General features: G+C 52.0%; 2 protein-coding genes across 7 annotated transcripts; both read left to right on the top strand.

The window, feature by feature from the left end:
- Positions 1 to 212: 212 nt before the first annotated feature.
- On the top strand, positions 213 to 10,340 carry KLK12 (kallikrein related peptidase 12). Of its 4 annotated transcripts, none has more exons than XM_086353984.1 (6): positions 213 to 661; positions 6,175 to 6,230; positions 6,815 to 6,974; positions 7,807 to 8,066; positions 8,958 to 9,091; positions 9,987 to 10,340. In XM_086353984.1, exons 1-6 carry the CDS (start codon positions 612 to 614, stop codon positions 10,140 to 10,142), a joined length of 816 nt encoding a protein of 271 aa, XP_086210110.1. In that variant the 5' UTR covers positions 213 to 611; the 3' UTR covers positions 10,143 to 10,340. The 4 variants fall into 4 exon arrangements, with proteins under 4 accessions (XP_086210110.1, XP_086210111.1, XP_086210113.1 ...); XM_086353985.1 differs by having other exon boundaries at positions 514 to 661; positions 7,810 to 8,066; XM_086353987.1 differs by lacking the exon at positions 213 to 661 and adding an exon at positions 5,797 to 5,999 and having other exon boundaries at positions 7,810 to 8,066.
- An 883-nt stretch (positions 10,341 to 11,223) lies between these two features.
- Positions 11,224 to 16,047, top strand: KLK11 (kallikrein related peptidase 11). 3 transcript variants are annotated; one of them, XM_086353944.1, is made up of 6 exons: positions 11,224 to 11,361; positions 13,136 to 13,210; positions 13,574 to 13,730; positions 14,096 to 14,361; positions 14,910 to 15,046; positions 15,576 to 16,047. In XM_086353944.1, exons 2-6 carry the CDS (start codon positions 13,171 to 13,173, stop codon positions 15,726 to 15,728), a joined length of 753 nt encoding a protein of 250 aa, XP_086210070.1. In that variant the 5' UTR covers positions 11,224 to 11,361; positions 13,136 to 13,170; the 3' UTR covers positions 15,729 to 16,047. The 3 variants fall into 3 exon arrangements, with proteins under 3 accessions (XP_086210070.1, XP_086210067.1, XP_086210069.1); XM_086353941.1 differs by lacking the exon at positions 11,224 to 11,361 and adding an exon at positions 11,808 to 12,192; XM_086353943.1 differs by lacking the exons at positions 11,224 to 11,361; positions 14,910 to 15,046; positions 15,576 to 16,047 and adding an exon at positions 11,808 to 12,192 and having other exon boundaries at positions 13,574 to 13,734; positions 14,096 to 14,296.
- The last annotated feature ends 481 nt before the right edge of the window (positions 16,048 to 16,528 follow it).

Raw genomic sequence — 16,528 nt, 5'->3', positions numbered from 1 at the left:
AGTCATGGGCTGGCATCAGGCAGCCCAGTAACCGGGTGGTGATTGGGTCTGACAGTCCTGTAGCCCACTGTCTTCTGTGCATTGTTTTCTGTAATGCAAAAACAGAAAAACTACAAGGGCTGGTCTGCGAAGAGAGTGAGAGAAAAGAAGCTGGGTTCCAGAGAGAAGAATCTGGGCAGGGCACTGGGTGGATGGTGGAGCCACCCACAAAGATGGAAAGTGTAGGGTCTGAGAACAGGTCGGTGAGGAGAGATGGCGAGGTAGGTTTAGCTTGTCCAGTGGGCTGTCGGATGCTCAGGAATAAAGCTGGGGAGAGACCTGAGAACCAACTGCCCCAGGTGATGGGTGAAACTGTCAGCTGTACACACTCAGGTGCAGAGGGCACGGCTTAGGACAGAGCCCTGGGAACACCCTTGTTTGTACCGACACTGATGTAGGAAAAAGGTCCTATTCATGAGGGAGGCTGGGAAGGAGAGTCAGGAGTAGGAGGGAAACCAGAAATGCATGGTGTCCCGGAAGGAAGCCGGGAGAGGAGGCGCTGGCCGTGTTTTGAATCCTGCCCAAAGCTTGAGTAAGACGGGGACAGACAGGTGACCGTTGGATTGCTCAACATGGAAATCTCTGGAGACCCAAGAAAGACTGTGGCTGTGGGGTGCAAACAGTGAGTAGATCTCCATGGAAAAGTTTTGCAAGGAAGGATGGTAGAAAAACAGGGCAATACCTGGGAGGGGGTGTGGCACTATGGGTTCTGATTAAACTCTGTGACCCCAGCATCACCCAGCAGAGGATCAGGTAGGTACACAGGGCAACCGCAGAATGTCTGTTGAGTGAACCAATGAGACAGAAATAGAATGAGAGAGAGGTGTAAGGATAAACTGAAGACTGCAGAAAGATTCTGTCATCTGTCAGCTTTGAAAGTCCCTTCTTTATAAAAAGGAATAAATGGATAGGGGCAATCTTACTTGTGTCTGCATTTAGCATACATGATATCCCATCCATCATTACTGAAAATTTTTTTCTTGATTTTTGGCTGTGCTCGGTCTTTGTTGTTGCTGTGTGTGGGCTTTCTCTAGTTGCAGCGAGCCGGGTTATACTCTCTAGTTGCAGAGCTCAGGCTTCTCATTGTGGAGGCTTCTCTTGCTGCTGCAGAGCTTGGGCTATTGGGCTCGCAGGCTTCAGTAGTCAGGCACACGGACTTAGTTGCCCCGAGATATGTGGAATCTTCCCGGGCAAGGGATCGAACCCATGTCCCCGGGATTGGCAGACGGATTCTTAACTACTAGACCACTAGGAAAGTGCCCCCAAACATCTTTTATGTTTGTTTACATTTTTTTCTTGAAGTGTTGCCGGGATCCAGCCCCAGCAGGATCCGGGATACCCTCAGGATGACAGCATAGGCGATAAGGAAAGTAAAAAGGGAAGAGAAAGAGGCTTGATCTTCCTTGGTTTACACAGAAAGCCAATAAAGCTCCTGTGTTCCAAGGAGTCATCCTGAAAGAAGAACAGAGAGAGAAAAGGAGAGAAAAGAAAAAAAGAATGACACGGGGAGACCAAGCTTCAGTGAGCGAGGCCCATAACTTTATTTTCAAAAGGGACTTTTATACCTTGACTTGTACATAGAGGGAAATGAAAGATGCAAAGTCATACAGCGTCAGCCCAAACATTACATCTGTTTTGTCTTTATCGAAACCAGGACTTTTTCTGCATACCTTTCCCATAAACAATATTGTGTACAATATCTTCTGGCCTTGGAGGCCTGTGGACATTTTATGACCCTTTTTTGATAAAGCCTGATCAGCCAGAAAACTTGTTTTCCCTTAAAGTGTTTCTTCTTTATTTCTCCCAGCCTCAGAAAGTACTAAACAGAGTTACATTCTCACAGAGCAAAGGTGCAGTGGGTCACAGCAAAGAAAGAACCAATTAGCTCAAAGGTCTGATGTGGTTAATTCCAAGGCTGCTACTTGTTTTTTTAAACATTCCAACTGTGTCAACTACTGCACTCCCAGGTGCACAATGGATATGGGATATGGGCACTTGGCAGCAAGCATTGGCACAGCAATGAAGCCCTTTACCAGTACTATCTAGTCTAATAATTTTTCATCCCTGAAAGGACTCTATGCTCATTAGGACTTGTGGAATGTTTTGGCTTCCCATGCCTTTCAAGGTTGGGGAGTTGTGAACAATCATGTGTGTTAATTGCAAGAGTATGGATAAACCTGTCAGGCAAGCTAGAATGCCAACAGAGGGGTTAAAATAGAAATATTCCTTTCATGCCCAGGAGACTTATTAACTAAAGCCCTAAGTTGACTTTTTCCAGAGAAAGGTGGTCAGGGATAGCCCCCTGTTAATGTCAGAAGAGTTGGTGAAAGGCACAAAATAGTAAGACAGATTCTGGTTTTGGGGTGGATGCTCGAGCAGATCCAGGGGGTCCCTTGAGGCCTGATCCGCCTTTGCCTGTCAGGTTCTCTCCGCATGACCTTTGTCATGGGTGGGATCTCCCATGGTGGCTCCCGGCAAAGTGTAGTTTACACTGTTATGTTAGTTTGAAGTATACAGCAAAGTGATTCATATATGTATATGTGTGTATATATATATTCATATATACTTTTTCAGATTCTTATCCATTGTAGGTTATTACAAGATATTGAATATAGTTCCCTGTGCTATATAGTAGTCCTTGTTTGTTTTTTTTTTTCCTATTTTATATATAGTGGTGTGTTTATGTTAATCCCAAACTCCTAATTTATTTTCTCCCCTCCCATTCATCTTTTGTTGCCTTGTTTGATGACCCCAAGGGGAAGTGGTGGGTAAACATTTAGCTTCCTCCCAGACCCATTTTTCTGATGGACAAATAGAAGACAAGACAAGAGTGTCCCATGGTCCCCAGTGAGTCACGAGAGGAGCTGAGGTTTCAACCCAGTCTGTACATTTCCAAAAGCTCACCCTCTTTCTTTGAAACCCACAGCAACATCCACATGTATATTCCTTCAGTTAGTCATTCTTTCGTTCATTCGCATACTTGGGAAATGATTAACAATACAAGTTCTGGAGCCAGTCTGCCTGGGCTCTGACTCCAGCTTTGCCTCTTCTCAGCTGCGTGACTGTGAGCAAGCGGCTTCATTCAGTCGTCTCCCAGTTTCCTCACCTATGGTGGTCTCCGTGCTCAGGGACGTCACCCCTGAGTTCTCCCTAAAAATGGGCTTCATAGTGAGCTTATGATGATGCCCAAGAGGAAAGTGTGAGGCACGGGGACTTGAGAGCTCTGGGGGGCTCCCTGGGAGAGGGGACAAAGGCTCTTGGCACTTTTCTTGAAAGCAGGAGGTCTGTCCTCTTTGAGCCTCCAGCTACAGAAAGGAACTGGCTTTATGTGGAAGCCACAAGCTGCAAGTCTGTGTGTCAAAGAGAACCACCAAGCACTCCCCATCCCCACTCCCCGCAGCCCCAGGCGACCACTGAACCACTTTCCGTCTCCATCAGTTTGCCTTTTCTGGGCATTTCATATAAACGAGATCGTATGGTTTGTGGTCCTTTGTGACCGACTTCTTTCACTCTCCACAGTGTTATCAAGGTTCGCCTACGTATAATGCTGGTTTAGTCGCTATGTTGTGTCTGACTCTTTGCAACCCCATGGACTGTACCCCGCCAGCCTCCTCTGTCCATGGGATTTTCCAGGCAAGAATACTGGAGTGGGTTGCCATTTCCTTCTCCAGGGTATCTTCCCCACTGAGGGATCTAACCTGGGTCTCCTGCATTGCAGGCGGATTCTTTACCAACTGAGCCACCACGGAAGCCCTTCTCCATGTATGGCACACATCGGTACTTGTTCCTTTCATATTAATAGTTGAATATATAGTGGGCTTCCCAAGTGGTGCTAACCAGCTTGCCAATGCAGGAGACGTAAGAGACGCAGGTTCGATCCCTTGGTGGGGAAGATCCCCTGGAGGGAGACAGGGAAACCCACTCCAGTATTCTTTTTTTTTTTTTTTTTTTTTTAAACCTTACAATATTGTATTGGTTTTGCCAAATATCGAAATGAATCCGCCACAGGTATACATGTGTTCCCCATCCTGAACTCTCCTCCCTCCTCCCTCCCCATACCATCCCTCTGGGTCGTCCCAGTGCACCAGCCCCAAGCATCCAGTATCGTGCATCGAACCTGGACTGGCGACTCGTTCCATATATGATATTATACGTATTTCAATGCCATTATCCCAAATCATCCCACCCTCTCCCTCTCCCACAGAGTCCAAAAGACTATTCTATACATCAGTGTCTCTTTTGCTGTCTCGTATACAGGGTTATTGTTACCATCTTTCTAAATTCCATATATATGCATTAGTATACTGTATTGGTGTTTTTCTTTCTGGCTTACTTCACTCTGTATAATAGGCTCCAGTTTCATCCACCTCATTAGAACTGATTCAAATGTATTCTTTTTAATGGCTGAGTAATACTCCATTGTGTATATGTACCACAGCTTTCTTATCCATTCATCTGTTGATGGACATCTAGGTTGCTTCCATGTCCTGGCTATTATAAACAGTGCTGCGATGAACACTGGGGTACACGTGTCTCTTTCCCTTCTGGTTTCCTCAGTGTGTATGCCCAGCAGTGGGATTGCTTCCAGTATTCTTGCCCAGAGAATTCCATGGACAGAGGAGCCTGGTGGGCTACAGTCCATGGGGTCGCTAAGAGTCAGACATAATTGAAGTGACTTAACACCCATGAACCCCATAGTAGGGACAGACATTTTATTTGTCCATTCATCAGTGGATAGGCATCAGCTTAACAGGTAGAGGGTGTTCTTTGAGGGTGATGAAAACATTCTGGAATTAGATGGTGGTGATGGTTGCAAAACATTCTGAGTACAGGAAAATTCACTGCATGGTAGACTTTAAACTGGTTCAAAGGCTGGATTTTTTAAAAATATTTATTTATTTGGCTATGTTGGGTCTTAGTTCCAGCACACAGGATCTTTCATAGTGGGCTTAGTTTCTCTGAAGATTGTGGAATCTTAGTTCTCTGACCAGGGATCGAACCCATGTCTCCTGCATTGGGGACTGGACCACCAGAGAAGTCCCCAAAAGCTAGATTTTATGTCGTGTGAATTTTAATAAAAAAAAAAAAAGATGATGGCAGAAAGAGAATGAGAGAGAAGGACTCTGCCCTAAATCTCTTTCACCCTCCCTGTTTCCTATTCCATTTCTTTCTCAGTGGAAGTCCCCATGCAAAACAATTTTCATGGAATTAGATAAATTGACCTGATATCATAAGACCTGTGCTCTGAAAGGCAGGAAAAGAATTGTTTGCGCATTTTAAGACTTCCATTAGAACCAGGCTTCCTTGGATCCTGGTTTGGAAATTCCTCTGTCTCACCTATTTTGAAACCTCTTCCCTTTCCACCTCTTCTTTCTCGGGCTCTCTCTGCCTTCGGTTTCCCTGACTCTAATTTCCACCCTTCCCTGCACCTCTCAGAGGAAGAGTCCCAGGGATCCACTGCCCCAGCCCTCCCTGAGGCTTGTCATTGGAGTCAGGATTAGAACTCGGCTCCCAGATGGCCGTGAGTCACTGGCTGCTGACTGGTCTGGAGAGGAGGGGAGAAGGAGAGGGGCTGGGTCTTCCCTCCAGAGTCATCCGGGCCCCCTCCCCCCTCCATTTAACTGTAAATTTCAGTCAAGTGTCATTAGCCTAGAAGAGTTTCCCCGGGATTAGAGGGCACCCCACCCCATGACTTCCTTGTCCCCTTCCCTCAACCCGGAAAAACAGCATGGGCTGGGACAAAGAGAGTTAAAAGCTGTGTCAGCTGCTGGTCTGGGACAGACAGACAGAAGGAGGGGGACAGGTGGACAGCATGACAGGTGGACCGCGGGAGCGTGGACTGGCAGGGTAGCTGGCAGATGAAAGGACAAGCTGGTGGGTGGGCAGAGATAGCAGAGAAAGAGAGACCGACAGGCTGATTGCGACAGACACCTGGAGGAATCGGCAAGCAGAGAGACCGGGTGAGGAGGAGGCAGGCAGACACCGGTGCTGGAGGCGGGGGTGACCCTTGGGGGGATGGGCACAGAGAAGGATGGGTGTGTGGACCGTCCCCTCCTCGTGGAGTTGCTGGTGAAAGGGATGGGAACTGGAGGGTCCACTTGCCATCTCTGAGATGCTGCATCTTGTCCCCCCCAGAACCTGGAAGTGGTCCACCATGAGGGCCAGCATCTTTTTGCTCCTGTGTTTCGTTGGTGAGTTCCCCAGAGGGAAGGTGGGTGCCTCCCTCATGCGAATGCCGAGCACTGAGGAGGGGAGGGCGGCTGGCAGATCGACGCCTCCATTCATTTCCATCTCCCGGGGTCATGTGCCTCTCTTCCTGCATCCACCAGCCCATCTCCCCTCTGTCTCTCCCTGTCACCATGTCTCTGTCCTTTCTCTCTCTGAATCTCTATTTCTGTCTTGAAGCATCTCTCTCCTCTCTCTTCCTCTCTGTGTCTCTGAGTGTTTCAGTGTGTCTCTCTCGGTGTATCATGGGTCTGTGTCTCCTTGTCTTTGACCTACCCCCCAGCCCCCGCCATCTCTGTTTCTTGTTTCTTTCTCTTGCCTTTCTCTTGCCCATTCTGTATCCCTCTTTTTTTTTTTTCAAATTTATGTATTTATTTGGCCACATCAGATCTTGGTTGCAGCACGTGGGATCTTCCGGGATCGTTCATTGAGGCGCGCAGACTTCCTAGTTGTTGCCTGTGTGCACCAGAGCTGCGTGCCCCTCTTTCTATCTGATCCACAGTCTCTAAGCCTCTGACTCCCGTCTCTCTGCCCTGTGTCCCTGCCTCAGGGTTCAGCCACGAGGCCAAAGAGAAGATCACTAATGGCACAGAGTGCATCCCTCACTCTCAGCCTTGGCAGGTGGGGCTGTTTGAGGGCACCCGTCTGCGCTGTGGGGGGGTCCTCATTGACCGCAGGTGGGTTCTCACGGCTGCTCACTGCAGCGGCAGGTAAGCCCCCACCTGGGAGCCTCCCTACTCAGGGTGGTCAAGGGAGCATGATGGGGAGGGGTGGGGCTCACAGGAGTAAGGAGATGGTCCTGCAACAAGAGAGCCTGAGGTTAGACTGGAAGTAGGACTTCCTCACAATGGGCCTGGGGTGGACCTGGGTGGGGAGCTGTGGGGTGGAGGGCAGGGGCCTTGCAACCTGCCCAACCAGGCCCTACGTTCTCTCATGGCTCATTTCCTTCCCACATGGTGTGTGTCACCAGTCCAGCATCCCCTGGCCCAGTCTGAGCCGTGGGCGCTTGTCTGACCCAAACTCTCTGTGCACTGTCAAAGGCTATATCTGGTACCTCTCTGGGCCTCAGTGGTCCCATCTGTAAAATGAGGGCATTGGGCTTCATAAGTCTGATGCTCTAAGATATGGATGGAGAGGCAGAGAGATGTGGGGACAGGGAGGGACACCAGCAAGACAAACAGAATTTATTCATCATTTCCCCCTTCATTTAGTTGACAATAGTGATGACCCAGGCTTTCTGCTGGGTGGTAGGAATGGGGCAGTGAACAGGACTAACAGATGTCCCTGCCTCCATGGGCATCACCAGCTAAGAGAATCAGAATCAGAAAGTGACACAGTGGCTTGGAGAGGACAAATAGGACGAACGCTAGAAAAGGAGAGATGGCAATGGAAATAGAGACCAAGAGATGGGAAGAGACAGAGAGAGTGAGAGCAAGGGAATGAAGGAGCAAGAGAAAGCCATCAAGGTGCCGAGTAGTAGAGAGGAGCAGGGGGTCTGGGAGCCCCGGGATAGCCCACCCACCACCCGCCATGCCCCCCTAGCAGGTACTGGGTGCGCCTGGGAGAACACAGCCTGAGCAAACTGGACTGGACGGAACAGATCCGACGCAGTGGCCTCTCGGTGACCCACCCCAGCTACCGAGGCAACCTGGGGAACCATGACAATGACCTCCGGCTTCTTCGACTGGGCACCCCTGTCCGGCTGACCACCAGCGTCCAGCCCCTGCCCCTGCCCACGACTTGTGCAACAGCTGGCACCGAGTGCCACATCTCAGGCTGGGGCACCACCAACCACCCATGGAGTAAGGGGGTCCCGGGGTCAGGGGTCAGAGGGACAGAGCTGGGGGTATAGGGTGAGAGGTCAAGGGTCTTGCCTTCTCAGAGGAAGGATGGGTAAATGGTCCCCCATCAGGATCATGCCCTGGGATCTGAGAATATGGTACATCAAGGGCCTTGGGAGTCAAAGTGTTTCAGTGGTTGAATATGGAGTCGGAAGTCATGGGTCAGTGATGAGGTTAGAGGCAGAGAGATGTCAAGGGTCATCAGACTAGAGAAAAAGGCATAGATAATAGAATCTTGAGGTCATGGGTCATGGACTCCGGTGTTGGTCACTGTGGAGTTGAGGTCATAGGACCCAGATATCGACCGCAATCTGAGGATGGAAACTGGGGTTCCATCAAGCGTCACCGGTCTGGGACTGGAAGCCATAGGGTTTGGTCTGTGGAGCCAAAGGTTAGAGGTCATGGAGTCTGGGGTCAAGTAAACTAGAATCAGAGGCCACTTTGGAGTAGGAACCAGTGGTTTAGAGGATGCAGAGCTGAGGTCAGAGGTTAAGGTGAAGACAAGGAAGACAGAGAGAGAAGACGTGAGGCCAAGGTGGGCTCAAAGGGTTATTTTAAAAGATTGAAGGTCAAAAGTCACAGTAGCTGGGATTGAAGAAGGTCAGGTCCAGAGTCACTGTATCTGAGTCACAGGCTAAAGGTCGGGGGGACTGGGCCAATGAATTGAAAACAAGAGCCACTATGTAATCAAATCATCTGAAATTTAAAGGCCCAAGGATTGTCTTGGAGGTCACAGGGAGGGGGTGGAGGATAAACTTGTATCGGGCTTCCATGAGGCCTCTTTGGGGGTGGGGGGGTGGCGGGATGAGGGAAGCACTGGGGGATCCTCCAGCATCCATCTTCCATCTCCAGGCCCATTCCCAGACCAACTCCAGTGCCTCAGCCTCTCCATCGTCTCCAATGCCACCTGCCGGGCAGTGTTCCCAGGGAGAATCACTGACAACATGGTGTGTGCGGGCGGCAAAGCTGGAGAGGATGCCTGCCAGGTGAGTGACTTGCAGGCAACACCCAGGACAGGAGGGAGGGGAGGGAGAACGGGGTGGGGTGGCGGCGGGGGGAGAGGGCAAGTCAGGGGAGCCGGGGAGACAGATGAGGTCAGAAAGAAGGAGAGGCACAGAAGGCGCCAGGGAGAGAGCCCAGGGAGTGGAGGGCAGAGAGGGAGCGCAGGTACAGAGCAGGAGAGATTTGGGGTGGGGCACAAAGGGAGGGAGAGCAAAAGGTAGCGGACATTCGGAGCTCAGGCAGGTGACCGCGTGTCTCTCCAGTCCTGAGTCTTCCCCATACCATCCATCCTCCTGTTGGTGCTGGCCCAGGTGAGAACCATTCCTGGATGGAGCAGGAGAGAGGGGCCGGAGGGCTCTCTCATCTCAATCCGGCTAGCTTGTCTTGTTGGTCCTCCAGCTAGAAGACTGCCCCTCCCTATTGGCCAGGGCCTCAGCCAGAGTCCTGGAGAGGACTCTTGAGATGTCCAGTCTTCTTTCTCTACCATTGGTCACTGGTACCGCTGTCCTCTTCCCTCATTGGTCAGGGCCCTAGCCATGTTCCTTGAGCCGGCATGGAGTCCCGCCCTCCCCCACTGGGATTGGTCATTGGTGCCTGCACTCTCTTCCCTCATTGGTCAGGGCTCAGCCATTGTCTTTGAGAGAACCCTCTACCCTGGCATAGAGGCCTGCCCTCCTTCCCTGGGATTGGCTCCTAGGGACAACGTGTTCTTCACTAGTCACTGTTGTCCTCTGGAAACGTGGCTGTGCTTGTTTTCTCTGATGACAAGGCATGGAGCCACCGTTCTCAAGGCCCAAGACATGGGTGAGGGGGCAGGAGGCAAACTGGAACAGGGTTTCCCCATGTTCATACCATGCTCCTACACCTCTTGTCTTCCAGGGTGATTCCGGGGGTCCCCTGGTGTGTGGCGGGGTCCTTCAGGGTCTGGTGTCCTGGGGATCCGTGGGGCCTTGCGGACAAGAAGGCATCCCAGGGGTCTACACCAATGTTTGCAAATACGTGGACTGGATCCAGACGGTCATGAGGAGCAACTGACCTGCTGTCTGCATCGTCGTACCTCAGCTTGGGGGCCACTCTGAGCGCCAACACCATCTCCATCGTCACCTCTAGCTCCCACTCTTCTTGAGCAGGGGATCTTCTTGGCAGAATTCCCAACTCCAGCCAGCCCTCCTAAGACCCACGGCTGAAGTGGAAGGAAGTGTGTGACTGTCTGGAATAAATAAACCTGGAGGAGGGGCTGTGTCTATTTGAATCCCTCTGCTGGTTGAGATTAGAGGGAGGGCTCATCAGTTACCCTCCCCATAGGTGCTGAAATAAATATGAGAGAGGTTAAGGGTTTTCCCTCAGGAGCCTCAGGTGAATGCACTAGAGAAAATTACATTAGAAATTAAGGCCATTTTTCTCAATCTGCCACAACAGGAACTTACAAGTTTAGAGCTTATAAACTTTTCAAAGGGCCATCAAGGACCTGACATGGGGCGGTGTGTTTGTGTGTGTGTGTTGGTGGGGCGGTGAGGGGACAAGGTTGTCAGCTCCAAAATACCAAATGAAAGCTGCAAGATCAAAATTCACTAGCATTTAATTAAATGTCTATAAAACATAACATTCTTCCCACAAGCCAACTGCAACTTGGCTCAGCCGGAGTTGAGCATGTGTTATATTTAATGTGGGGTGCAGGTCTTATTTTGATGTCTATGATGATAGACAGGGGGTTTAGCCCTAGAAAGCAAGAGGACCCAGCCTTGGTCTTAAAATAGTTCTGCCCACCTCTTAGGGTCAGTCTTCATAACCTCTCCAGAAGTTAGAAAGAGAATTTCTTCTCCCCAATGAATAGAGGGGACACTTGAAATGGGAGAGGGAGAGGGGCGATCAGGACAGCCATGGCAACATTTTGCTGGATGCCTGCTGTACCCGGCTCTCCTTGAGTCTTCATCCCAACCCCCTGAGGCAGAGCTGTCACCCCCACCTCACAGATGAAGAAACTGAGCCTCAGCCGGGTGGAGTCCTTCATCCCACGTCACTGTGGTAGGAAGGGGCAGTGCCCAGATTTGGGGCCAAGGCTGGCTGCTGTCAGAACCCAAGCCTATCCCCTAGTCTTGCTTCACATCTCATTAGGGGAGAGAGGAGGGCAAGACAGAGAGAGATCTAAGTGATAATAAACAAGCCTGCAGAAGTAGGGATCGGCACTTGAGTTTTGCAGAGGAGGAAGCTGAGCTGGCTCAGATTCCGGAAGTCATCGGACCTAGGTCACAGAGTGAGTAAGGGCCACAGCTGGCTCCGGAGGACCCTGGGAGAAGGGTGGGCAGGGAAGTGAAGCCCCGGAGGAGCCCTCGGAGTGGCGGGGGTGCCGGCCCAGGGCGGACTTCCCTCTCCTGGGCCTGGAATCCCACAGGCCCCAACCTGCCTCCCCCACCCTCCTGCCTGCCCCTCCACCTGGCAGCAGCCCCACCTGTGTGATGCCTGAGTCCCCCCATTCCACTCCTTGGAACAGTGAAGGAAGGGGCCGGGGGGAGGAGCAAGGACAGGAGACAGACAGACTGGGAGAGGAGGAGGACTGAGAGGGATTTAGACATGGATGTGGGGAGAGACGGAAGGACAGGGATGGAGGGAGGCAGAGACGAGACAGAGGCACAAAGAAAGATGGAAAGAATTACAGGAGACGTGCAGAGACTGGGAGGGAAAAACAGCATTGGATAAAGAGAGAGAAAGGATCAGAAAGAAAAATGGCACACACACATACACACAGAGAATTATAGAAAAGTGGGAGAGATGAAGGCAGATTCACAGTGACTGGAAAGGAAGCAGATAGACAGATGGGTGCATGCGTGTGAGGGGACACAGATGCACAGAGCAGACAGACCTGGGGACGCGATGGTGGCAGGTGGGCAACACATCCAAGGGCCCGGGCCAGGCTGGGGAGTGCCCCCCGCACCCTGCCCGCCGGGTGCTAAGGCAGGGCTGGGAGGCCAGTCATCCTGGGCCCGCCCTGGGCCACCCCCTGCCTGCTCACCTTCCTGGTGCCTCCCACTCCAAGACCTGCTGCATCAGCCACACTGCTGCCCCCTGAGCCCCAGCCTCAGCGCCCGTGAGTCTGGCGGTGGGGTGGGAGGGCGGAGGGAAGGCGCCCTGCTGAGGGTGCCAGGCCTCTGCCTGGCATCATTCCTCCTGCTCCGTCCTTCTCAGGGTGGAGGGATTGTGTCTGTCTGCCTTGATCTGTGTCTCCAGTAGGCTGCCCCAACCCCAATCTCAGTGTCCTCTGACCCCAGCTTCCATCACCTAGTCCGAGCCTCCACCCCCACCCTCACTGGCCAGTTGACCAGCCCAACTCTGCCCTGTCTAGCTGTTCTCCCAAGGGGCAGGGGTTCAGCAGGGGTGGGGGTCAGAATGCTGTCCCAGGCTGCGCTCCCTCTTACACCCCAGATAGCTCTGGGGTGGGTTCTGAATGGAGCCTGGTTCCCTTTATGCCCCCATATCCAGCTGGCTGGGCCCTAAGTCTCAGGTGGGCAAGAAGGGCCTCTGAGGTCCCATGGCTGACTACACAGGGTCAGCCCATCCCTTGCCCTGGGCAAAGCCCTCCCCTAGCTTCTGGAGGTTCCAACTGGGATTGCATGCATATGTCCTCAGTCTCTCCAGTCGTGTCTGACTCTTTGCGACCCCATGGACTGTAGCCCTTCAGGCTCCTCTGTCCATGGGATTTTTCAGGCAAGAATACTACAGTGCGTTGCCATTTTCTTCTCTAGGGGATCTTCCCCACCCAGGGATGGAACCCAGTCTCCTGCATTGGCAGGCAGATTCTTTACTGCTGAGCCACTGGGGAAGCCCCCAACTGGGATTGGGCCCCTGCAAAGCCACCCTCCACAGTAGAGATTTATTTTAAAAATGTGGAGGTTGGGGTACTGTGAGAACCAGGGAATTCCGCAAACCTGGCTGTTTCTCGCTGGGGGAGCAGGCGAGGGGGTGAGAGGGTCGCGGACCAGCCCTCCATCTCCCCAGGAAGTGATTTGACTCCTTGTCCCTCTAATCCCCAGAAGAACCTGGGGCCTGCCCCTCCCCGCTCCAGGCCATGATGACTCTGCAATTAATCATGTTTGCTCTGGTGACAGGTATGGTGGGGGGGGGGTGGGGACGGGCAGGGGCCTCCCAAGTCTCTAGGATTCCCAGCCCTCTGTGTGTAGACACTGACGGAGCTGATATTAAAAATACAGAATAACAGGGCATCTGAAAGAGTAGATGAGCCATAACAAGTCCTGGATGCCCCCTGCCACCTAAAGGTGTATTCCCTTTAGAGCTAGAATAAGGAGACGGCAAAGAGCGTCCCAGAGGAGGGGCTACTGGTATGGAAGGATTTCATCTAATACCCAGCCTGTCCATACAGTGCATCCTCCAGGATTATGATCCTCTTCCCCCCATTTCTGGGAGTCCTCTCACGCCTGGGCCCCCTCTTTGGCTTCTCCACCCTCTTCTAGGGCACGTTGGGGGAGAGACCAGAATCATCAAAGGCTACGAGTGCCCCCCTCATTCTCAGCCCTGGCAGGCGGCTCTGTTCCAGAAGACGAGGCTGCTCTGCGGGGCCACGCTCATCGCCCCCAGATGGCTTCTGACAGCAGCCCACTGCCGCAAGCCGTGGGTGCGGGGGCCGGGGCGGGGCCGGGAGGGGAGACGGCTGGAGATGGAGAGACGGGTGGAGAGGGCCTCGGGTGGGGACGGTGCATTTAGGGATCGGTGGGGACGGTGCGTTTAGGGATCGACGGTGGGATGGGCTGAGACTGAAGGTAGGAGGATGAAGGATTTCGGAAGCCGGGATGGCGCTGGGCTCGGGGTCGGATGTTGTGTTGAGGATAAGGTCGTGGTGGGCGATGGGGACGAGGTTGGAGATGGAGCCGCGCTTCCTCATTCTTTTCGTCTCTCCCCCTCCCCACCACACCTCTCTCCATCTCCTGTGTCTCCCTCCCCTTCCATCTCTGACCGCGGCGTGTCTCCCACTTCAGCCGATATGTGGTTCACCTGGGAGCGCACAGCCTCGGGCGGCAGGATGGCTGTGAGCAGACGCGAACTGCCACCAAGTCCTTCCCCCACCCAGACTTCAACAACAGCCTCCCCAACAAAGACCACCGCAACGACATCATGCTGGTGAAGATGGTGACCCCGGCCCACCTCACCTGGGCTGTGCGACCCCTCACCGTGTCACCGCGCTGTGTGCCTGCTGGTGCCAACTGCCTCATTTCCGGCTGGGGCACCATGTCCAGCCCCCAGTGTAGGGGCTCCAGAGGGGAATGTGATGGGGAGTGGGGGGGCACGGTGGTTACGATTGCGGAAGGACAGTGGGAGCCAGAGGAACCTTCAAAGGCGAGAACTTGCAGTAATACAGGAGGCAGTGACCGGGGGGTGTCAATAGTGGTATAAGCCGAAAGGAAGAGTGGAAAAGTAGGGCTGGGGAGGGCAGAGACAAATGTTTGGGGCCTGGATTCAGCAGATCGGATGTACAGTTTCAGATTTATGACCTGCAGAGCTGTAGGTCCTTAGGCAAGTGGCTTCTCTATAAGATGAGAATAATCACACCCACCTTCTAGGTCTAGATAAGAGATAATGTTTATAGAGCAACTGGCATAAAGAATTTTACTTAATGGCATTACTGTTACTGTCGCTACAAGCAGAGAGGTGAGTTGGCTGCAAGCAAGAAGGATGGGAGCTGGGTGCAGAGAAAGGGCCTTGGTTCTCTCCTGGGGTTAGAGGCAGCCCCGCAGAGAGGAGAAGGGGACCAGGGGTTCTCATTCTCTCTGCCCCTTCATGTCGTCTCTACAGTGCACCTGCCCCATACCTTGCGATGCGCCAACGTCACCATCATCAAGCACAGGGAGTGTGAGGACGCCTACCCTGGCAACATCACGGACACCATGGTGTGTGCCAGTGTCCGCAAAGAGGGCAAGGACTCCTGCCAGGTCAGAGGGCAGGGCCTGGGTCTCTAACCACATTTCCATTTCCAACTCCCACCTCAGTTGCATCTTCATCAGCAACCAGAACCTCATTCCCCAACTTTCCCCGGCAACCCCCCAATCCCGCTCCACTCCTGGTTCCCATTTCTCACCTAAACACAATCTCCAGCTCTACTCCCATCCCCACCCCTATTTCCAACCCCAACCATCCACAGATCATTCTTTCTCTAGTTGTGGACTGCAGGCTTAATTGCGTGTGGGATTTTAGTTTCCTGACCAGAGATTGAACCCACGTCCCCTACATTGGAAGGCCGATTCTTATCCACTGGACCACCAGGGAAGCCCCTCCACTCCAGTCAGTTTTCTATCCTATCTTTGTTCTCACCCATAACTCTAACCTCATCCTCAATCCCACAGCCAATCTCATCTGCAATCTCCACCTCTCTTCCAACACCATCCCCACCTCCTCTAGAAGACCATGAACCTTTTCCCCTCTCGCCTCCTCTCTAACTGTTTCTCTTTTCTCCATCTCCAGGGTGACTCTGGGGGCCCTCTGGTCTGTAACGGGTCTCTTCAAGGCATCATCTCCTGGGGCCAGGATCCATGTGCTGTCTCCAAAAAGCCTGGTGTTTACACAAAGGTCTGCAAATATGTGGACTGGATCCAGAAGACCATGGAGAACAATTAGCCAGGACCTGCTGATCACAGCCCAATCCCCTAATCCCTACTTGGGGCTGTGGTTTCCTGTTCATTCTGTTAATAAGGAAGCCTGAGCCAGACCCCCTTCATGTACTTTGGTGGGGGGGGGCCTTCTTGACCACAAAAGATGCTGTTAACTTAGTAATCAATGTGAGGTTTGGATTAGGAGACCTGGGTTCTGCTTCATTCTAACTTGTGACTCTGGGAGTGAAAATAGCTAGCTGTCTGGTTCACTATTGTACCTCCAGCTGCAAACCCAATTCCTGGCACACACTAAGGTTTCAATAAATATTTACTAAATGAATGAATCTTTTGAATGCTCACTGTGTGACCCTGGTCTCAGGGCTTTTAAATATGTTGACCGACATAATCTTCACAAAACCATACGAGGTTGGTGCTGTTACTATTACACCCATTTTGCAGATGAGGAAAACTAAGGCACAGAGATAGGAAGTTGCCTATTCACGGTCACACAGCCAGCAAGGAAGAGGAGCAAGGGATCATTTCTTAACAATACTGCCTTGATTAAGACTCCTTTCCTTATCTGTAAAATCGTGCGTGCAGAAGTATGCACACTACATCTGTCAGCCTGCACACAGCTGAGACCCAATAAAAGGAAGGGATCAATGTTTTCTTTCTAACCTTCATAATAGGTAGTTCATCAAGACCTGTGCAGGTCAATACAATAGCCACTAGCCACATATGGCTATTTAAAATTAAATTTAAATGGCCTAAAATCAGAAATGTAATCCTTGAGTCATACTCGTCGCATGTCAAAACCTCTGCAGC

This window comes from Bos grunniens, chromosome 18, assembly GCF_055505025.1.
Source record: "Bos grunniens cultivar Pamir isolate PY7600 chromosome 18, Bosgru_T2T1.0, whole genome shotgun sequence".
NCBI classification, from domain to species: Eukaryota; Metazoa; Chordata; class Mammalia; order Artiodactyla; family Bovidae; genus Bos; species Bos grunniens.
The sequence above is the reverse complement of the archived record's forward strand: the minus strand, read 5'-3'. Positions and strand labels throughout refer to the sequence as shown.

What these genes read in the sequence shown, in the direction of transcription:
- KLK12 (XM_086353984.1), top strand. Translation starts at nt 612, where the DNA reads ATGGAAATCTCTGGAGACCCAAGAAAGACTGTGGCTGTGGGGTGCAAA. An exon ending in TTTGCTCCTGTGTTTCGTTG is followed by an intron (nt 6,231 to 6,814) that starts GTGAGTTCCCCA and finishes TCCCTGCCTCAG; the next exon opens with GGTTCAGCCACGAGGCCAAA. An exon ending in GCTGCTCACTGCAGCGGCAG is followed by an intron (nt 6,975 to 7,806) that starts GTAAGCCCCCAC and finishes ATGCCCCCCTAG; the next exon opens with CAGGTACTGGGTGCGCCTGG.
- KLK11 (XM_086353941.1), top strand. Translation starts at nt 11,949, where the DNA reads ATGCACAGAGCAGACAGACCTGGGGACGCGATGGTGGCAGGTGGGCAA. An exon ending in CATGTTTGCTCTGGTGACAG is followed by an intron (nt 13,211 to 13,573) that starts GTATGGTGGGGG and finishes ACCCTCTTCTAG; the next exon opens with GGCACGTTGGGGGAGAGACC. An exon ending in AGGGCAAGGACTCCTGCCAG is followed by an intron (nt 15,047 to 15,575) that starts GTCAGAGGGCAG and finishes CTCCATCTCCAG; the next exon opens with GGTGACTCTGGGGGCCCTCT.